Source organism: Cimex lectularius, unplaced genomic scaffold, assembly GCF_000648675.2.
Source record: "Cimex lectularius strain Harlan isolate CLEC.00 unplaced genomic scaffold, Clec_2.1 scaffold222, whole genome shotgun sequence".
Classification (NCBI taxonomy): Eukaryota; Metazoa; Arthropoda; class Insecta; order Hemiptera; family Cimicidae; genus Cimex; species Cimex lectularius.
Genome location: NW_019392817.1, coordinates 30,848 through 54,776, shown reverse-complemented (window position 1 = coordinate 54,776; position 23,929 = coordinate 30,848). Strand labels below are relative to the sequence as shown.

Sequence of the window (23,929 nt, the reverse complement as noted above, 5' to 3'; positions counted from 1 at the left end):
GGGCTTTTTTCAAAAACACCGGCACACTGGGGGCACCCTTTTTTATATACACATATGTATATATGGATATACTATTACAGCAGTAATAGTGCTTTACAGTAATAACGTAATGTTGTAGAAAAGAGTCGACATCCCTTATTATATGTTATATTTTATTACAATATATATTGTAATAAAATATTTAATGAGTATACATTTTAGGCATTAGACAATTGTAATCTCGTACAACGTTACTAAAGATTAGATATTCCTATGTAGGCTTAAAATGTTCTTTGTCGAATTGTTACGTTGACATTTTTGTTTCAGGCTTAAATGAATGGAGCGACGTAGGATCGGACATCGAATACACACCGAACGACATATTGCGGTCGGAGGTGGACGACTACGAAGCTTTTTTTTGGCACCAGATCGAACCGCAGAGAAGGAGGTCGGCTCCCGAGCCGTTGCTCGTCTCGTGGCAGGTGAAGAAAACACCCTCGCCCGGATTACATTTCCTAGGCGGGCAAAAGCTGAAGCTCGTTCCCCGCGGAGACACCCCTTTCGATTATTTTAATTTACTAGCGGACGAGGAATTTTTAAACACGATCATCATGGCTACGAACAGAAACGCCGACAGGATTCTTTCTGAGGTCCAACATTCCACCGGTCGTACCTTCGTGTGGAACGATCTCGAAATACCGGAATTTAAAACGTTCCTCGGCCTCCTGTACCTTTCCGGCCCGGACCTGGAGGCAAATTGGCGTCCTTCAAAACATTTCCTGAACCCCGTATTTCCAAAGAGCATGTCGAGAGATAGGTTCCTTTCTATCATGAAAGCGCTGTCCTTCACCGAAAGGGAGGCCACCAGAAGTCCCCAGTTCAAGACTGAGGAAATAAGATACTTTATTGAACTGATAGCCTACCAAATGTCGAAAGTGTATTCTCCTGGAAGAGAGCTCTGCATCGGGAGCGTCAGCGTTTTTCGCTCTTGGAGCGAGAAGGGACTCAGGATGTGTACGCTCATCGATCCCGTAGGCGTCGTCCTGGATGTCCACGTCTGCTTCGATTGCCAGGATTGCGAAAGCGAAAAGCATTCGGACGAGATGGTTTTGAAAATTCTACGCCCGTATTTTAATTTGGGCCATTCTGTGTTTGTGTGCAAGAAGTACGGAAGTGTACGTTTGGCCAGACTCTTGGCAAGCAATAAGTTCAACTACACTGGCAGAGTGAGCCCCAAGAGGGACAGCGATATAACCGAATGGTTAAAAAACCGCTTGGATAACGAGGACTGTGAGGCTCTGTACACAGAGGGCGGGCTCAGCTGCATCAAGTTAAGAGAAAAATGGGACGAGTTTTGGCTGAGCACGGAATTCGGCCATAAACCTACGGTGGACACTAGTCATCCCGTTTCCGTAGACAGAGCGCATCCTAAGCCGGAATCCGTCGTACGTTATTATGAGACCATGGCCGCCTGCGGACGCTTAGAGAATTTTATCGCTCACGACATCGAAGGGACTTACTACATGAAGATGGTCGTGAAACTGTTCTCACTTCTCCTTTTCAACACCATCTCTCTTTATAACAAATTCTCAGATTATCACCGGATCGAGCCTTCTCGTTTCAAGGAGGAAATAATTAAAAACCTCCTTGATCCCGGGATGTCCGGCGTCAGAAACCGAATCGTGACACAATCCCATTTCCCCGTAGAAGTAAACAGGCAAGCGCAATGCAAATACTGTTATACAAACGGGTGGACTCAGTCTATCAATTTTATTTGTCCTAATTGTCCGAGCCAACCTTTTCTCTGCCTTAAATGTTTCAGGCCATACCACACGACCTATTTTAATATATGATACAATTCGGGCCTCCAGCTTGATTTGGTCATTTTAAGTGATATTTGTGCCATGCTGTCGTTTTTGTTATGACAATATAATAATAGTTTTTACGCCTAATATTTTTAAAAGATTTTATAGCCCTCTAATAATTTATGATTGGATTATAAAATTTTAAGAGAAATAAATATTCCTATAGGTATTGATTCTGTGTAACAATAATTATTTTTTAAATAAATTTTGTTCGCATTGTTACGACGGGTTTTCAGTTATCCTATTTTTAATCGTCTTCACTTATTGTCAATTGGCTAAAAAAATTTTATGTTGAGGTCTGCAAATTATAAGACTTAGTCATTTATTTCAACATTTAAAACGACTAAAAATAAAAATAACTAACGATACACAGAATTTTATCAATTTGTCTGAATTCTGATTGTCGTAAATCTGAATTGAACGGTTCGAAAGATAAGTGTTTACAAAAAAAGAGTAGAGTACACAGTATTATTATTGAACTAAACTTTCTGTATAGCTCTTATTTTTCTTGTGTTATTAGATTTTGTTAACCTAAGTTAGAAATAATATTTAAAAAAATGATTGATGTTTTAATGCCAATTATCTCATCTGCACGTATCATGTTGTCAGAGCCCCCTCGAGAAGCTGTCCAACCAATGATGTATCCATAGTTACATAACAAGGTATTTTGATTCTGCGAGGCCCCTCGAATATGAATGATAGAACCATTCCATGGAAATAGCAGGCCATAAACCTTTATCAATAACAACTTTGTCAATATGGACTGGATCAGAAGAATTTTGTTACTCTCGGTCGATATTGTCTTGTTATCGTTCATCCAAAAAGCCTTATGCCTTAAAATAAAATCTTTTACACATAATAGAATTAAAATTATATACTTTATTATTTATTTCATTAAAGTAAAATGGTTTATAATAATTAACATGGGGCTCAACAATGAAAGGTATAAGGTTCTGGGTTCGAGCCAGTTGCCCTCCATTCGGACCCGACATACAATTTTTTTTTCATCGGCTCCCCGGGGGTTCGTATAAACTCATAGTTGTAAAAACCGTTTTTCGATTATCAGTTTTCCTTTTAATTTATGTACTTTGTACTTTTACGTAAATATACGAGAAATATTTTTTAGTGAGAAATCAATCTAAACTTAGCTGTTGGTGTTTTAAGTCCTTTCTGTTCTCAGACAATTACTACTTAATGAAGGAAAGGGTTGTATTATATTTGTAAATGGTTTGTGTCTTTCAGACATGAAAATGGACTTGGAGTATATTTATAAGCTTGTTGATATGAAAGAGTAATGATTTGCATCTATCTTTCAATAAGTTTGATGTGTATTTCACACAGAAATTTTATTTAAAAAATATATACATTGAATACAATATAGGAATTTCCGCCTAGTGAAACTTACCTCCAACGGGTTACGTTACGATAAAGTTAATAATACATCACATTATTTTACTTTTGGGGGGAAATATTACAAGAAAGATTACAAACTCACGGGTAGAAATGTGTGTTTCTTAGCGAGCTGTTGTGTCGTAATTTGTTGAAGCGGTGAGGAGAGGTCAAGAATGAGGTAGTTTAGAAAATCGCCTTTTTCATTTTGCTATGTTACGACCTTTATTCGTGTATCTTCTTGTGGTGTCATAGTGGTTTTGTGTGAAAGTGTTGTAACAACCATTTCAGTGCTCTTCTTTCTCTTAGAGACCTTTTCGCAGGTAATCCACTAATTCAAGAAATTTTAATATCTATAAAAAAAATTGTCTAATGGAGGTAAGCTTTTTATGGGCACCGGGACACATACTCGGAAATGAAAAAGATGATCGTGATGGTCGCTAAAGAATGATTTGCAATAGAAAAAGTTGCCCATGATGATATTAATAATAATTTAAAAGAAACTATGGCAAACAATCTGGTTTAACAAAAAAGAGAACAAATTGAGAGAAATCAAAGCTAGTAGTAGACAATGGAAAAGAACAATCCAGCAATACAGAAAAGAAAAACAATACTTGTTAGAAATGTGTGGGGTTTTAGTGACCGTTAATTAGTGATTATTGGGAGATGGTGAGATGCGGTCAAGTGTGACGTAGTTTCAGAAAAACATTTTCTTTGTCGTGCCAACGTTTTAATAATTTAAACAATGTTTATAAATCCCAGGACCTGAAGATGATCTCAATAAAGATCGCAACGTTGCACAATAAAGAAAATGTTTTTCTGAAACATACATCACACCTGACCGCATCTCACGATCTGCAAACAATCAGTAGTCTAGGTTGCGAATTGGTCATTGCAGGGCACCTGATGGCGAGGAAACCGCCACCTCAATGATTGACATGCGAAGAAATAGCAATTGTTAAGTAATTTGTTTGTGTTCTGTAAAAATTATTCGCCTCTACGAGTCAAATATGATTTATCGGATAGCTTAAGGGAAATTCTGGGTGACTGTCGAGAGACTACAGATAGACTGATGGAAATTTTACGTAAGACTGGATGTAATTTAGGCAGCTTTAACCCTAGTGGCTGTTTGACTTAAATATATATAAAGGTTGGAGATTTTATCGACCTGACAGTAATCACGTTAGAATTTATTGATGTACCTTTTGAAGATATCTCAATAATTTATTTAGAAATCGTGAGATGCGGTCTGGTGTGATGTAGGTTTCATAAAAACATTTTCTTTATCGTGCGAACGTTTCGATCTTTATTGAGATCATCTTCAGGGCTCAAAGCGTTTGTCTTCTGTGTAATTGTGACATTCTTGCGTGTCGTGCTGAGAGTGCCCACCGCATCTCACGATTTCTGAATAATCATCGATTAACGATCACTAATCACCACATTTTGTAACATTCTTACACTGCAGCTCCTTACGGTTTATTTCTACCTTCTGTGATATCCGAATATTGTGTGTTCACTGGTAAAGAGCGATAGGTGATGGTTCACTAGCTGTTGATTCTTCAAAAATAGATCGAACAATTTTTTTTATGTTCAAGATACCGATTAAACATTTAGGTGGATTACAAGTGATAGAAAATTGTTTGTTAAATTTTATTCATCACTAAATGATTTTCCGGTATTTTAGTGAATTTTGTTTCAAACCATCATAATTAACTCTTGGGCACTCTCGACACGACACGCAAAAATGACACATTTACACAGAAGACAAACGCTTTGAGCCCTGAAGATGATCTCAATAAAGATCGAAACGTTCGCACGATAAAGAAAACGTTTTTCTGAAACCTACATCACACCAGACCGCATCTCACGATTTCTACATAAATATCGATTAATGGTCACTAATTACAATAATAAATTCTAAAACAAGATTAATTTCTGACATGTACTTTTACCATTTAATAATAATAATAATAATGTCAAGTTAGATCAAGTGATTAGAGCAGCGGCGTATTGAGCCGAACGTTGTAGGTTCGAATCCCGCTCGTAACATTAACTTTTTCATTTCAACCAAAACCTTACATAACAAGATTAATTAATTGAAAGAAGTAATTTGGTCAATAGACCACTAAATATAAGGAATTCATTAATAATAATGGTCCTATTTTCCTTACAAAGATATTTTCCTCTTTTTTCACGGTCCTTTCAGCCGTTTTTTCATTACTGCCGTTTTAATAAGATATTCCGATAACGACTTCCCAAAAATCGGAAAAATTTCATGGTCAAAAAATTAATAAATAATTTATATTTACGGGTCTCTAGAGATGCTAAAATTAAATTTCATTTTACGTGACTGATATTTTGGAGAAATTATAAATGATGGGGTGAGTGTGGAGTTCAATCCTTTTAAAAAAAGATGGGTTTTACTCACATTAAGATGTGTGTAGGAACCATCTTTTTAAAAAACGATATTTTGGAGTGTAGAATCACCAACAAAAGTTTGGTCCAACCTCTTGTCAGACGTTCTTCAAAATATGTCGAAAGGTTGCCAGTAACAATTGAATTTTCTTTTTCATCAAGACCATACCGTGATCCAGATTATTCGCGAGTAAAATTTATAACGTTTACATTGTGAAGGTTGATTTCCATTGCTGCCAATCAATACGCTTCAATAAATTATTTTTAACCTCTGGCTGCGTACACACACAAATTTAATAAAATTACAATTGCTTGGACTGTTTAATTAAACATTCTTTTAATATAGCCTCTAATTCAGTGAATAGTACTTATACGTTAAACAATGCGAAATGGAAATTTCGTGCTTCCGCCGGACGATAAAAGTCATACTGCGGACTTATCTTTTGTTATCGTTCGGAATACAAATGCATATATTTCTTTTAGTTTTTGTTTCATGTGAACATTAATACAATATTATTAATTATTCAAACCGATAATTCAAAATACGACTCCACTAAATTTTCTTAACGATTCGACTGTTTTCAACGCACCAGCGCTGTTTAAATTCGACATTTCATTCTTCGTAAAGCCCTGGATTAAATTTTCCGATTAATTTCTCAATTTATTCTGCCGGTTAATTAAGAGCGGAAGAAGGACTCCAAGGCCCTTCTGCGGAAGGACCCCTCGTGCAGACTGGTTGAGGAAACGCCCTTGTTTCTATTAGCATATACTTGAAACCCCTGGAAACATGTCACCCTTATTTACGAAACATGCAGACTTGCGGAATTAAATGAAATAGCAAATCAGCATTAATCAATTCAGATAAACCAATAAAACAAATTAAAACTGATTTCTATAAATCAAACAAAAAATAGTTAGCTTGTCAGTAACACTGTTTAATTTATAATATAAAAAATCTTCTAGATTTTAAAAACGAGGTGAAATAAATAATCAATAAATTCGCATATCTAAAAATTAAATTTATATTAATTACCAATAATTTTTAACGAACCGATTTTTTTGAGAAAATTTTAAAGAAAACCGTCCTCGATTGGCAAATAAAGTGCATGAATGAAACTCCTAAGCTCATGTAGTTGTTCCATGTAACACTCAAATCTTTGAGCTTAGCTAAAGTAAATCTAAGGCAGGGGTAAAAACAATGCCACTGCGTTGTCCATTCTTTACACACAGACCATGTTAAACTGTTCGGTTAACCATGGCAATTGCCAACGCAACGAGTAACTAAAAATTTAACACAGCTATCCATAACTCTTTAAAAAATGTCCTGATCGGGGTAGCAGTTCTGGCCTTAGAAGACAACAACTATACAAAACTTAACAATCAACATTTTCTTTGGTGATTGATCAGCCTTCTCAGTTTAAATATACTTTCCTAAAGGTAGATTGGGGATAAGGCCAAGAAGACAGAAACAACATTTATTTTCTTGTCGAGATTTCGGAAGAATATATCGCCTTCATCAGGACTTCGAAAAAAATCGTTATATTATATGAGCAGGTACATGTGGCTAACCGTTATCCACACACATGTATGTACCTGTTCATATAATATAACGATTTTTTTCGAAGTCCTGATGAAGGCGATATATTCTGCCGAAAGCTCGACAAGATAATAAATGTTGTTTCTGTATTCCTGGCCTCATCCCCAATCTACCTTTAGGAAAGTATATTTTAACAATCAACAATTATACAAAATGGCAAGCATGCTTTTGGTTTTTTACATCGGAAAACAACAAATTCCTCTTAAATATCAATTAATTTATATGAAATTACGCTACAACATTTATCATAAGGTGGACTTCACTGGAGTTGGACCTCATGAAAACTATTAAGGAAACAGTTATACCGTGGTACTTTGATTTATATTATATTTCAGGTGATGATGTAGTGTGATGTTGATGTGACTTCATAGAAAAAGCAAGGTAATGGACGTTTGTAAATACGTTTGAAAACTTGGAATCACAGAATAACATTTCTGATGGTACTAACAATCTTTAAAAAGTAGTTCAGACTAACTTAAAATAACGAGACTGATTATGACTCCATCTTCATCAATGATTACTGTGAGCTGAGGAAACAATACAACCATTCAATTAAAAATACTTAACCAAACTCACCAAGGTAATATTAAGGGTAGGAGGCTAAAAACAGTTTTGGGACATTGTAAAAAAATGTACGCCTAAAAAAAAATATACCCCTAGGCCAGCTCAAGAAAATAGTATAATAGCTTGACGTTTGGCAAAGTTATTTCTCAGAAATGTATCGCGGAAGAGTCAAATCACTTTCTTTTTTCAGAATGTAGGCGATTTTCCGCTAGGGAGTCCCATCATATTGAATGAACTTCAAAATAGTTTGCCATAACGAAGAATAACAAAAGTCCTGGCAAAGAAAACATCCTACACGATTTCTTAAATGTTCTGTCTTCAAATTGCATTACTTTCTTAATATTATGAAGACCCTATTCGAGACAGAAGAAATGCCTACACAAAATCCTTATTTTTATTGACTTTATGACCTAAAAAAGACGACAAAAGTTATCTAGATATTTACAGAAGTATAGCACTCTTTCAACATTCTGCTCTAAAATTGTCACTTCCATCCTTTGAGATACAATAATATAATTCCGGAGGATCAAACAGGCATTCTAAAAAATGAAATCTGCCTTGTCAACCTCTTTATTCTCAATAATTTAGCCGGCCAATAGAGGCCAAAAAATTGTGCAATCTTTGTGATCGTCGTAAGGCATTGGACAGTGTGAGGTAAATTGTCTTCTTTGGGACAAGTTATAAAAACTTGGCGTCAGTGGCAAAATCCTAAGACTCTTGAGCAAACAGTATGAGGACTGTTGCTTTGATTGGTTGTCAAAACAATATTCCAATTAACAAGGGTGTTTTACAAGGAGAATTGCTATCCTCTTTCCTCTTTACAATATTCCTGGCCGTTTTTGTTGATCTTTAAGGAACGCAATATAACGGGTGTAATACAACATACGGATATTATCTCCATTCTGTTTGATGACGATGACGTATTTTTTGATAATTCTTGTGTAGAAATACAATATGTACTAAATGTGTTCCTTAGTATTATAACTTGTCTTACTGTTAATGGAAAAAATTATTTTATTCAAAAACTCTTCGAAATAAATAAACGAATTTATTACAATGGGAGCCATGTAAAACTGGTTATTTTTTATACGTACCTTGGTATAACGTTCAGCAGAGAATTCAAAAGAGCAGTTGCTGAATCTTTAACAAAAGGGAAGAAAGCCCGCAGAAAAGTAAAAGAAATTCTCATAAATACCATATAAACTATGATAAAATTGTTCGATTCGCTGGTCATTTTATCTGCCTTGCTTTCGGCTGTGCTCTGTGCGATGGATTAGTTGATAGAGATTGAAAAAAGTTCAATTAAGCCTTCTTATCAATATCCCATCTTCCAAGAAATGCCCCTAATTATGGTTAGAATAGAATTTTCTCTGGAATTTATTTTCGCGTTTTTCAAAGAAAGATAAATTGGCGGATACCTGTATTGAAAGTACCTCCCGGCTCAATTACAAGAAAATCCTTCTCCTATTCTATAAATAGAATGATCACTAACCCTAGGTCCAGTTGGATTAAAGTAGCAGATGTTTTTCTTCTTGTTGGACTTGACCCTAAATCCTGAGTTATGTCTTGCAGTATATAAAGTGAAGGATGCTCTTTCAGAGAGACTTAGAAATCAAAAAAATTCAGTTGATGTCAATAGTATTGTAAACTCTAATTACAACTCGTGGATTCGAAAATTATTCTAGCTATTTCTACTTTAATAAAAACATAAATTTGGCTAAGAAACGGTTGACTGTCCAACTGAAATGTCTGGGTGCCGAGAAATTAAAATGATCTCTAAATGTAATTACTATATTCAAAAAATATTTGCTCAACCTGTAACCTTCTTGGAATAGAAAATTGTGAACATTACTTATTAAGGTGCCCGATATATCATAGTCTGAGAAGTCACTACATTAACAATGTGATTTTCTTATAACGAAATTTTTGGGGTAAAAAGAAAGCAGATATTCCGTGTTAGCTGATTTCTTTGAATTAAAATTAGGGCTACTGAAGATACATTAACAAGCATTTAACTCCATGCTACTTATGTAACGAAAATATGGTTGTCTGACGAGAGTCCATAATTTGGAAAAGGCAAACAAAATTTATTATTTTGTACTAAGGGCATTAGAATTTAGGTATTTTATGATAAATGAGTGAACTTATAATTTTTGTTTATGTTATATATTTCTTAATAGAATAAAGTTACCTTCATTTGTTTTACATTTTAGTTTTATTTGAATTTTAGGCTTAATGGTGTAACTTTTACCCTTCGGGGAATAACCACCATTCCCAATGGCGTCCCTTTCCCATCAGCTAATGTAGTCCGCTATCTTGGGCTATGCATTGCCACACATTGAACTCTCAAACGCGACTCAAAAATACAAACGCTAAACGACGATTCGGACTTTTTAAAAGATTGCTGGATAACATCATCAAAACTGACTTTAAAAAATAAAAGGCTCAATTATGTAACTATTTTGAGACCCATGAAGACTTCCAACCTATCCAAACCTAAACTACAATCCTTCGAACCATCGTCAATGCTCCTTTCTGTGTATATAATCTTACATTTCACGGTGCGCTTCACATCTAATATGCCCTTGAAGTAGTGAAAAACCGCTACAAGAAATGTTAGGAACTATCTACTCACATAAACCCTCATCTCAGAAACCTTCCATCCCGCACCCTTCTACATAATCCTCCCCGTCGGCGGACGCGTCAATGGCCTCGCGACATCCTAAGCGACAGTGAACAGTAGTGAAAGCTATTAATGCTAACACATTAAGACTAGTAATGAGAAATTTCTCTCTTTTCTGTTTTGTATATATTTTTGCGTTTATTTTGTTTTGTTTTAAGCTGTAAAATGCTATCAAATTTACTTAAGTGCAACAATTGACGCAGGCGTAAATAAATAACTAAGTTTAAAAAAAAGGCTTAAAGGAAGTTCGTATATATTCTTGGGTTCAGAAGTTAATACCTTTCTCTTTACATTTACATGTTATGTACAAGTGCGAAAAAACCTGTAAAGAGTTGCAAATTATATTGTATTATGTTAACTCCCCCCTGAATATACACGTTTTGCAAAACTACAGAAATTATCTATTTAATGTGACATAAATACACATTTTACTTCCAACGATGATACCATTAAAATTTAAATTATAACAGGAGTAACACGAGGAACGAAAAATAACGTCCAAAAAATAAACTACGCTTAAATTTAAGTATGAGGTAAACACCCTTCCAATAGGAACTATTTTCTTGCAACGGTTAGCACGAAAGACTACACACGCACGAGAACCAATATCGATGAGATGTAGGTCGAAGGCGAAATGGCGGATCTGGAAATAGACTGTTATGGTCAAATATGCGAACATCCTTAACATTTTCTGTTATTGAAAGCCAATGATAAATGAGCAAGACTTGGAATTAAATAACTAATGGCCGATTAATATCATTTCCACCGGTGTTTATCAGTTTATCTGTAAAATACTTCTCAAATGTACATTATTACATACCGTTAAAAAATAAAACAAAAACGTTTACATTATTGTTAATTTATAGAGCGTGGCGGGTTTCGAGGTCGCCAATTGGCATTACAACTATTAATATTGAACCAAGGACGTTTACGCCCTTATTTTTGAAAACACGTCAAGTACACCTGGTCTTTGTGAAACTGACATTAAAACATCCTACGGATTACGTTCTCTATTTTTCTCTTAAACCTTAAACCTAAAACGTTTTAATATAACACGCAAATAATTTACTGGGCAATCGATAGTGTAAAATAATGAGCGGTTTGTAAAAACATTCTATGTTCATTGAAATGTTGTTGTACGTGAAAATCGTCAGAATTTCTCAATGACCAGAGCCTAATTTTAGCCTAATAGCCATTGTCCTATTAGTCTGGGGTAATTACGCAAAGTAGAGTTGGCCCGTACTATATTTTAAGTTTAATGTTATTATTTGAAATAACGAGAAATAAATTGCTTTTCAGATTAAGTTTTTTGATGCAAACGATGGACAGCAATGTCGACTATCACTTGTGGACTATGATGGAGGTGAACGAAACCCATTATCCTTAAAGTGCGACATACATTTCACATGCCATACGTTTCTTGTGCGTTTGAATATTCAGCCTTGGCGTGATTGCGTGCATGTTTTTCCTTACAATTTGTGCTTTTTGTGCTAAAAAACAGTTTTAATTTTGGCAAAAGAAAGACTCATACTTAAAAAGCTACCGTTTGAATTAAAATTAAAGCTAAACTGTTTGACTACTGAACCAAAAGTTGTGCTCACTCTCGCAACTGTAAAAATTATGCCAGTGTTGTAACATATGTTCCTATAGATTGAGAGGTGGAATGAAAACAGAAAGGAATGAAATGAAATAAGATATGTGGTTGGATGATATCGTGTCATTAAAATTATACAAATCGTTCTAAAAAGACAAACAATATGGTAAATAATGTATGAATCACTTTTTTAGTTGCGAAACTGAGAACGGAATCGGTCTTCGTTGGGAGGACCGTCCGGTAGTGCGTTGTTAATGTCTGTCTTCTACGTTTACAACATGTTTGTCGTTTATTTTTTGTTTGTTTTACCTTTTAACACTGAGGTCTTCGGTCGTCCCCGAGGCTCCCCCGGATATGAATGGAGAGACGCCTCGAGCGTCAGGAAGGGTTCAGCGCATGTCTACATCTTCCACTCCCCCCCTCCGTGATCAACGCATACAGGGGTTGGTACAAATTAGAACGAATTCCTTAACAAGGGTCGGATCAGGTTCCCATCGACATCCTAGTTTGTACCCTCAGAAAGTAATGTATTTTTTATGAAGAAGATCCCGGTCGATTCTTCATCAATCAGCAAGAAAACGACACAAACTTGAACCTTTTACACCACTACATTAGGAAGAAGCTAATTTTTCATCCCTTTAAGCGATCTTGGCTCATAAGAAACTAGACAGAAAAATAAATGTTTACGTGTCTCAGTGTTTTTATCAAAAACACCCCAATAAAAAAATAAATAGGGGAAACAGAAAATAAACACCCTGTACCTACATTATGTTCATTTTTGTTTTCAACGATCGTTATCAATCAGATAAATAAAGGAATTATGTGAAAGTATATCGGGTAAGGATTATTGGGTTAAATGAGGGAAAAACAGAAGTAATGAACAAAATAGTTTATTGTTTTAACATTTTATAATTAAAACTACGTCTTCCTTTTATCATTTCTTTTTTTTATTTTGGTTTTATTTTATTATTATTACACGGATCACTGATCCAATGGCATTATATACATTGTCCAATTATTTTATTTTAAAAAATAGTGTGCTTAGATAGAACTTAACAAAAGATATGGACTACTCAGACACCTTCTTGGACCAAAATCAAAACTAAGCATACATAACAAACTAACCGCTTACAAAACACTCATCAGATCTATTTGGACCTACGGAGTCGAGCTGTGGGGCTCGGCGAAATCATCCAATATCCAACTAATTCAGTCTTTTCAATCTAAAGTTCTCCGCCGTATCCTCAATGCTCCCTTCTACGTCACAAATCAAACGATCCATAAAGATCTTAAAATCCCTTTCGTGAAAGATCTTATCCGAACACGCTTCTTCACTTTCCACTTTAAACTATCCATCCACCCTAACCCACTAGCCCTAACTCTTTCCTTAACATCTCGCCCTTACAATCCTCCGCGTCGTTTAAAACGACGATGGCCTCGTGACCTTCTATCTAACCCACCGAATTAACTTTTACTCCCCCCCAATTATATAAATTAAATAAAAAGCTTAGATAGAAAAAAAAAAACACTCAACAATATAAACATATTTTAAATTAATGAATCGTTAATTAAGGTTTTAGGTTGAGTTAAAAAAGTCAGTGTCACAAGCGGGATTCGAACTCAAGACCTTCGGTTAAATACGCCGCTGCTCTACGAAACCTAATAAATGTAATATAAACATATACTAACGAAGAGAAAAACATTGCCCAACAATTTTAAAACAGAAATGTACATTTTACAAAATATTTATTTACAAATACTGGAGTCACACACAAGCCCAGCAGCCCCATGATTCTGTTGGTGTAGTAATGCCACCCAATCAGTAGGAAACACAAGAAGGCCAGAACAGATAGTTCATCAGTGATCCGTTCGAACAGAGAATAGAAATAGAATGAGAGGACGGAGAGTGGTGACAGTAAGTTGTATGATGCATGATCAATTTCCCACGAATTTGGATTATCTTAAAAAAAGTAGGCGATTTCAAAAGTGACTCCACTACACTTAGGTCCGGTGACAATGTTAAAAAGAAGCTGTTGGTCTACTGATTAAAGAAATGGGAGATAATCTACCTGCTACGATGTTGAGGCAGACAGTCTATCTTGGAAAAGAAATTGCAGTAACTGTAAAGCTCCACACAAAGTTAAACACCTCCCTGGAAGTAATATCATCGATAGTACTAGTACGCACTGAGGAAAGAATCAAGGAGGAATTTGCGAATCAAGGGGTGGTTGAGGGTAGGCGAATAAAGACTAGAACACTGAACGGAATGATAAATACAGCATCTCTTATTCTCACTTTTGTTGGACAATACCTCCAAAATAATTGAGGGTTGATTTTTAAAAATCAGTCCCACCATATGTTCGTACAGTACGAGGTGCTTCAAAAGCGATAGATTTGGACATATGGCCGTAAGACGGAAGTCAGAAAAAAACAGAAAAGGAAACCATGCAATTAACCAATCAGCACAGATCATTAACTGTCGGGGAAGGCACCAAGATATATCTACTCTTTGTCCTGTATTGCGAGAAGACGTGAAAATAGAATTAAGAATAAATCACTCAGAAACAAGAAATCTTGTAAGAAGTGCAAAATATGTAATAGACTGAGGAGACCCCACTAATTTATTAATTTCGGGGAACCACTACAGACAGGGGCACTCTGTCGCTGCGTATGAGTGGTGACAAAACGGGTGGGGGGGCTCGCTATCACTAGTAATTTTGAAAATCCTTGCTAAATTGGAAATTACAACCAGCACCCCTAACCAGCCGTGAGATCAAGGAGGTAGCGTCTTCTTCGACAGAGGTGGCCCAAAGCACCCCACCAATAAAAAATCACCTTTATGGAGGCCAAAAACAAAGCACTCACCAAATATATAGTTCCAGATTTTATTGTAATTATTATACGTTGAAATAGCTTTGAAATAACTCATTAGCGCGTGAAATAAAATTTTAAGGACCTTATATAGATACGTATGTAAATAGGAAAGAATGTATTTAAAGAATATATGTATTTATATTAAAGCTTATGCGTTGCGGGCTGAAGTAACAACCCTGTTGTCGATACCCTTTGAGCCTAACTTCGGGGCTGTAAAAAAAGTTCGAGGTCTGACCCAAAAAATTCCGGTTGTGCATTCATGTACATATGGGTGCAGAATCGAACCTGTATAAATCAACCATCTATCAAAAAGTAATACGGTTTGCGGAATTCCTATAGTCAATAATAACCGATTTACAATAAATTGTTTTAACTATAACTTTCCAAAAATTATAAACGACATTATAAATTACACAGTTAATTGTAATATTATCGTTAAAAGATTATTAATATTAACACGATAGAAGTATTTTGAAATAACGTAGTAAATTTTGCAAGTTTCTCTTTTTTATTTCAAGAATGGGAAGTACAGCTACGGCTTGATTTAGTTTTTGTAAAAAATAAATAAGTCACCGCTGTAATGAGATCACAGACTTCTCAAAGGTTGATTGAAAAATGATTGTATTATTTTATGAAAAAGGAAAAAAGTCTCTCTACTCCTGATTTGTTGACGGAAGGAAGCAGTTGAATTAGATTTCATCCAAAATGACGACCGGATTTTTTTCCCTTTTTATTCGTTCTGTTACCCTTTCTTCCTTTTTTTAAATATATTGATGGCCGAAGGGCAAGATGGGGGTTTTCCCCACCCCGTCTCTAAACCGTATGACTCCTGTCTTCTTGTGCAGGGTCGAGTTTCTTAAGAAGTCTCTCATCCCAATCTACGACTATCGAAAGAAGATTTGTTTGATACACATGTAGTCATTCAATATTATTGTTAGTTTTTCCCGTGGCTCTGCACATGCATATCCGCCCTAATTAGTTTTCCTTTTTTTAAATGAGAATATTTCAATTTCGAGGTCATATCAACCCTCGGGGTGCCGGTGTTTGGTGTTTTTGAAAAAAGCCCATTTGTAAGTATCGTTTCGTCGGGTTCGAATGCAGGGCCGCAGGAATCGAACCCGGGACCTTTACCTTACAGTGCCGTGTCAACGCCTAAAGCGGGGAACACACCCGATGCAACGCTATGCGACGCTACCTTATGCTACCCGACGCCTTGTCACGTTTTGGCAGGGTGTCAACATCTATGCGACGTCAAGCGCACGACACCTACAGTCATATAGCGTGTATCACAAATCAGTATCACAGTCGCAACGCCTCTTTTGTTCTTATTTTGTTACTATTCAAGAGAGCAAAACCATGTAATAAATTGTTAGTTAAATTTTATGAATATTTGAACTCGTTTAATTTGGTTTACATTAAAATAGAAATGTTTTAATTAATATAACGACTTAGTTTGAAATAAACTACAAAGAAATATGAGTGTCCTGTTCTGACGCTACTCGACGAAAATGGTTAAATTTTATGAGCAAAACTGTGTAATAAATTGTTAGTTAAATTCATTATATCAAAAAATAATATTCCGGTGTTTGATCAATTTTCTACCCAACCATTAAAATTAAATTTTAAAAAAATAAAAACTAATGAATTTTTGATCTCGGTTAATCTGGTTTATATAAAATAAGTATGTTGTAATTAATATAACGACAATAATACATGTATTTTGAATAAAAATCCCGGTTCCCGACGAAAATCTGGACAGTGGGGATCGCGTAGCGTAGAGTGGCGTTGCATAGCATCGGGGAGGTGTGCACGGGGGTAATACAATCTTATGGAAAAATGGACTTTGGATTTGCGTCGGGTAGCATCGGGTAGCGTCGCATAGCGTTGCATGTGGTAAGTGTGTCCCCGGCTTTAAGCACCTGGGTGTGTTCCTAGCTTCAAGTGTTGTTGCCACCGAAGCCCCAATTCAATGTCTCGAAAACCCTCAACATTCTTTACTGTTCTTTTGTTAGATCCCATCTTGAATATGCATGTGTTAAGTCTGTCTTCGACCGCACGTTCGCTACCCTCCAGGCCAACGTGACCGGGAACTCGACAACAATCACCGTTTTTCCGAGGCCCTCCAGCACGGAGGATTTTTCTAGAAAAAGCTCGACGGGAGAGTCCGCATGGCACCAAGAACGTACCAAATCGCATACAGTTCATTTTCGTAAGAAATATCTATAGTATGTCCAATATCACGTTACCATATTTGCGTTAATATGGTATTTACCCGGCTTTTTGCCGGGAAAGTTAACAACAGGGGACAAACTATTAAATCACTACCTGGAGCGTACTGAATAAAACTATTTTTTATGCGTACCTGCCTCAGTCTTTAATTGATTTGTAATCAGTTTTCAATTATTGTAATATTATTCAGAAATCGTGAGATGCGGTCTGGTGTGATGTAGGTTTCAGAAAAACATTTTCTTTATCAAGCCAAGTTTCGATCTTTATTGAGATCATCTTCAGGGCTGAAAGTGTTTGTCTTCTGTGTAATTGTGTCATTCTTGCGTGTCGTGCTGAGAGTGCCCACCGCATCTCACGATTTCTGAATAATCATCGATTAACGATCACTAATCACCACATTTTGTAATATTCTCACACTGCAGCTCCTTACTGTTTATTTCTACCTTCTGTTATATCCGAATATTGTGTGTTCACTGGTAAAGAGCGATAGTTGATGGTTCACTAGCTGTTGATTCTTCAAAAATAGATCGAACAATTTTTTTTATGTTCAAGATACCGATTAAACATTTAGGTGGATTACAAGTGATAGAAAATTGTTTGTTAAATTTCATTCTATCACTAAATGATTTTCCGGTGTTTTAGTGAATTTTGTTTCAAACCATCATAATTAACTCTTTTTATTGAAACTCGATCTCGTTTAATTTGGTGTACATTAAAATAAGTATGTTGTAATTAATACAATGATAAAAATACATGTAGTATGAAAAAAAAAGTCCGTTTTTCGTCTTTGAGTGTATAAACGATTTAGCCCATAAATGACTCGTTAAAGTAGGTCAACGCTGATGTTTTACCCGCGTTTTCTACTAAAGCCCCTAACTGCATTATGCATGGAAAGGGGTAGAGGGAATAAGCTTTGACATTGCTTTTATTCTTAAACCTTTGAAGACCAGCGTGGAAAACTTAATTAACATTTATATTAATTTTGGAATGATGAAGTGCTCGTGTGACCAGGGCTAATAAAAGGCCATCATTCGGCCCAACCATTTTACATTGAAGTATTGCCCTTTGCCGTGTTCCGACGAAGCCGAACCGATTCAAGTTTCGACCGCATTCGCAGTCGAGGACTTACTCATTAAGTCACTAACAACAGCGTTTATGCCGAACTGCATTTCTGTTTTCACCTCGAATCTGTTATGAACTTAGGATTAAAATATGAGGTCTTACAATGCCCGTGTTTTTCTTTTTTTTAATCATAAAATCTGGCCGGATAAATATCGACCATAATTATCGTGATTTTTTTAATAATCTTTAACCTAATAAACAATGTTCATGGCAGAAAGAGGAGAATTTTGGACCGAATTATACTGCGTGATCAAGTCGACAAAATAACCTAGGAAAATCAAACCGTAAACAAATTAACGACAAACGACTAGCTGTTTTAACAGAAAATTATTTATATAAAAAATAGTTACAGTTATAAAAGGAACTTGACAATTTCTTTAAAACGAATCATTAACCATGATGTCTTCTAGGTTTTGAGATTAAAGTCGAAATTAATTAAAAGTAGAAAAAAAAATTCGGCGAAAATCGGTATCTAAGGGTTTTACAACCCTAGAAACACGACAATGAGGTCACATTCCAGTTTGACCATTTTCTGACCTACTTTCATTACAGAATGTTTCTTAAAATATGCAAAAAAGCAGTATTTTGTTGATTTATCTTTTTAAATCATGCTAAATTAGAATGAAAAATGGCAAAAAGGAGGGAAAATTCAAAAGGTGGGGTTGAGATGGGAGGTTAGTGTCCGAGTGGATCGAGGTCACGATAGCTCAAGTGGTAGAGCAGCGGCGTATCAAGCCGAAGATCGTGGGTTCGAATCCCGCTCGTGCCATTGACTTTTTTATCTCAACTAAAAACCTTAATTAATTGAAATTATTTATATAAATCTATTTGAAGATGTTCCAGGTTAAAACATTCATTAAACCTCGCTCGGTCCATATCATTATTTATTAAATTTTAATTTATTTATCTGTTGTGATATCATTATTATATATCTGTTGTGCTTGTCAGAGAGAAACTGCATCAATATTTTATTTCTGGAGAATTGGGCATTTTTTCCGTGAATGCAAGAAACTTAGTTCTCAATTCTGTCAGTTTCTACTGTGTCACACCTGTGTAAAAATATTTTTTTGATTTCTATGCTTTTTTGGACAACGTACGTTTCACTATATATCTACATTTTTTAAATGTATACTTTATTCTGTGATACTAGGACAGGCGTATCAATGAAATAGTTTCATTTTGCCGTTTATACAGTACATCAAAGTGTGGGTCATTTCGAAATGTTTTTAGTTATTTATTAATTCATTTTTATATTTTATTTACTTGTAGCCTATATAAATTTGTACATATTACAAATGTGATCGCAGTACTTTTTTTCACACGGTCACAGCACTTACACTATTGCCTGCGCTGCACTCGGAGGGCACATGACATGAGAAATAAGCCGCCGGCACTCAGTGTAAGGGATTAAAGGAGGGGCAAGAAGGTCTCGAGGCCTTCGTCGATTAAGGCAACGTGGCGGGTTCTCAGGATAGTAATGTGTAGAGAGGGTTCGACCAGAAGGGTTAGGATGGATAGGGAAGTGGTGTGAAACTTTTCAACTCAGGAACGGATGAGTTCATTGACAAAAGGAATGTTGATGTCGTTGTGGATAGTGACGTTAGTGACGTAGTAAGGAGCTTTGACAATTTATCTGAGGTCTTTTGATCGGAAAGATCGAATGCGCTCGATGTTGGATGGCTTGGCAGAACCCCTCAGTTCCGTATGCCCAAAATGGTTGCAGACAAGTCCTTTGTAAGGATTGTTTAGTGTTGATAATCAAGTCGGATTTCGATCCTAGAAGTCTTCGTACTTGTCCAAGTTTTCTGTAACGTTGTTATATCTTAAGTCTTGTGCGCGGATGTAATTCTCTGTAAATAGGAAGGAAAAGTACAACGAAATTTATTTTGTTCATATTTTTTATATTAAACATACAATTTTGAAAAAGAGCATTTTTAGTTGAAATACAGTATAGATAACAACTAAATCAAAAGATCAAAGTTTGACGGAATAATCTAAAACAAATTACATCTTCTCACTAAGCGATTCCACTTATACGAAAAACTAATGAAAACAAAATGTATGCTTACAAATAGACAAACCACTGATTGCTGTCCAAAAATTTTAAAGATAAAAAAAATAGTACACGTATCAGCGGACTTTACCATTACCAAATGTTAGAACTTACTGAATACCATTGGAAAATGAGCGTCGGTGGTAATACCAGTTGTTTTTAAAACTACTGTTAAAAGCTGCGGTGCTAAGGAATAAACTTACATAGGTTGAAATCATAAGGTTCGAAATGAAGTGTTTTTGGAGATGTTTGTGGAAATAAGTATACAATATTCTTCTTCATAAATATTAAAAATGAGAGTCATAAAAGGTAAATTTGCTTAGGTTCCATACAAAAACCCCATTGTCCGCCCAAGTGTAAATATTTAAAGAATGGCTTGAAGGGAAGATAATCAAGTCTTGCCCGTGTAAGGTTCGGAATACTAACGAATACTTTAGCAGAGGATCCAGGGAAGCCCCGCAGGCGAAAGACTGGATTTCGGCTTGATTCAAACCCAGCACATTTCGAGCTGAAGAATAAAGTCATATTATGCAATGTCAGGACACCTTTTTCTCATTTTGCCTCAGCCTCATTTTAAACGCCTGTAATGTAAAATGTTTATTTTTTTATATCGTCTGGTATATTGCGTCTTAGTCTGAGTTAAACTTCTTTTAAATTTAATCTTTTAAATATTTTTTATTGTTTTTAAAATTTAATTATTTAGTTTTTTCAAATCCTAAAATACAATAATTTTTACTTGCGAATGTATTTTTTCCTGCAAGTTCCATATCGTTTAAAATAGAAGCGCCACTACATCAAGATGAGATAAGAAAAAAATCCAATATCAAGCCGAATATTTGTAATTCGACGTTTGCTATTTATTAATAATTTAGTCTTCTTTATGAGGCAAATGTAATTAATTTGCATTGTGGTCGTTTCCGATCATTTTGGTCTGTTTAATCTCTTCATCCTAGCACTGAAGTCGGGAGTTGGCGAATCGCCTCTGACGTAGCAAAACAGATAAAAAAGCCCGGAATGGCCAAAAGATACGTTAATAATCCCCTCTAATCCAAACAGCCGAGTTTAAGTGCAGAACCTCACATCTTAGCTTAAGTAGTTATCGCAACTCATTGAGAAAAAGACCGTCAAAATTGTCGTCATGTAAGATCGCAGGAGAAATTTGTCCCTCTTTGTAAAGGGAGAGATGCATAGATGCTTGGACACGTGAGCTGCATTCTTCGTGATAATTGTGCCTGTCACAGAGATTGTCTAAGGATAAAAGAAAAGGCAAATTGTTGTTCACTTTCCAAACAAATATTTCCAGTGTGCAAACCATGAAATATTAGACTTCATTACCGCCAAAGTTGTAATTTTTGAGTATCTAGTATCGGAGACAACAGAACTTTCATAATATAGAAGTAGTAAAACTTAAGTGTATATATCAAAACTACATCAACGTTTGTCTCTAAATAAAGTCTATAGTTTGGTGCACCAGATGGCAATGTGAATAACTTTCTTATAAAAAAGTTGCACTTTTTCTATAGTTTTGAATTTCTGATATCCCCACATTTGACAGCCATAACATAGAATTGCACGAATATCGCATTAAAAATATTAAACTTGACTTTAATAGGGATAGTTTCTTGAAGTATGAAGGCTGACCTTGGGTTATTTAGAGCTAATTTAGCCGCTGACCCTTTACAAGAGAAGTGCTTTGTCTAAGAGAGTCTTGGGGTAAATATGACTCCTAAATATTTGTACTCATTTACAATCTCGATGAGATTGCCACTGAAAAAAAAGCCATACAAAGAACTCAACCTACCCCCTCTCCTTAACACTATGATTTTGGACTTCTCTAAATTAACTGTGAGCTTACACTGAGACCAGTAATGTTCAAATAGTTTAGTATTTCTTTTCGCATTCATTTAAAGTTAGTAGATCCTGGTTAACTTTAATAATTGCGAGAGAGAGAGAGAGAGAGAGAGAGATACAGCGTCATCCATTTAGATTGGAAATAACAACCTACCTATTATTGAAAACACCACCAATTAATCCCACAGCTTTGCCCTTACACCATTTTGAAAAACAACACAACTTTGATTTCGACAAAATAGAAATGCTAAACACTGAAAAAAGTACAAATGTAACTTTCTTGAAATGGCTCACATTAACAGAGATACACACTGACGCACAGCATTAATTACAGAACAATTACATGCAAACTCAGCTGTGGTTACGCCATCATAAACCAAATAAACCATTATATATTTTTATATTTCCCTTTCCTTCGTTATCGTACTTCTTTTCCAAATTGGATAAACAACGTATCACAAATCCAATGGTTAAATTATTAGACGTACAACTGCCCTAAGGCGCGCAAGGTAAACACTTCTGCAACAGTCGCAAGTCTTGCGGGCTTAGTATATACGGCTCCCTTGATCAAGCCTCGATCGCAATACCTTTTACGTAATTAATTGTTTTCTTTGTATAATCAAGTAATAACCAATCATGTAGAGAAAGAGAGAGAGAGAGAGAGAGAGAGAGAGAGAGAGAGAGAGAGAGAGAGAGAAAGAAAGATTTTTTTTTTATTAATATACCATATTATTACAAGTAAAGTAATTAGAACCATTGAATAACATATTAAAGAGATTTACTACATATCGAGTTTTAAAATTTCACGCTGTTGTCAAAATATTTACAAAAAAATGTAATTTTCTTATTTACTACGATAATATATTGAAAAGTTACAACGCAAGTTGATCACGGTGACCTTGTAATAGGTTTTAATCTATCTTTATGCAAGTACAAATTTTGTCATGTTTATATTTTTTACATTACTATTAGGGCGTAATTTTAAATGTAGTAACTCATTTATTTAAGACGTTTTAACATAACATATAATAATAGGATGTTGAAGCCCCTGACACGTCGGAAGGCGTTCCAGTTCTCGGGCGGGCCATTTCCTGCGATTCTGTGTCGAGCGTCACATCGATTGCTGCTCAAGATTTGGTAGAGCCGAACATAGCCGGATATCTGTGCATAGGAATTGACTACGACTGGTAATTTCACCATTACACTATTACTTACACCATTTTGAAAAACAACACAACTTTGATTTCGATAAAATAGAAATGCTAAACACTGAAAAAAATACAAATGTAACTTTCTTGAAATGGCTTACATTAACAGAGATACACACTGACGCACAGCATTAATTACAGAACAGTTGCATGCAAACTCAGTCGTGGTTACGCCAACATCATAAAGCAAATAAGCCATGATATATTTTTATATTTCCCTTTCCTTCGTTATCGTACATAATAATTAACTTCTTTTCCAATATTGAATAAACCACCACAAATCCAATGGTTAAATTATTAGGCGTACAACTGTCCTAAGGCGCGCAAGGCAAACACTTCTGCAACAGTCGCAAGTCTTGCGGGCTTAGTATACACGGCCCCCTTGATCAAGCCTCGATCGCAAATACCTTTAACGTAATTAATTGTTTTCTTTGTATAATCAAGTAATAACCAATCATGTAGAGAAAGAGAGAGAGAGGGAGAGAGTGACGAGAGGGAAACAGAGA

General features: G+C 35.5%; 2 protein-coding genes across 3 annotated transcripts in view; one reads left to right on the top strand and one right to left on the bottom strand.

Moving 5' to 3' along the window:
- The window catches only part of LOC106672395, a 36,627-nt gene extending 34,561 nt beyond the window's left edge, over positions 1 to 2,066 (top strand). Inside the window, exon 4 of the mRNA XM_014403788.2 lies at positions 307 to 2,066. Within this exon, the coding sequence (XP_014259274.1) occupies positions 307 to 1,832 (1,526 nt within the window). The 3' untranslated portion in view covers positions 1,833 to 2,066. The remainder of the gene's footprint in view (positions 1 to 306) is intronic.
- LOC106672396 (synaptotagmin-10) overlaps positions 1 to 12,447 on the bottom strand; it is a 43,683-nt gene extending 31,236 nt beyond the window's left edge. For both annotated transcript variants that reach the window (XM_014403789.2, XM_024228372.1), the window contains exon 1: positions 12,396 to 12,447. The gene's annotated coding sequence lies outside the window, so the exon portion shown is untranslated. The remainder of the gene's footprint in view (positions 1 to 12,395) is intronic.
- Between the last annotated feature and the right edge of the window lie 11,482 nt (positions 12,448 to 23,929).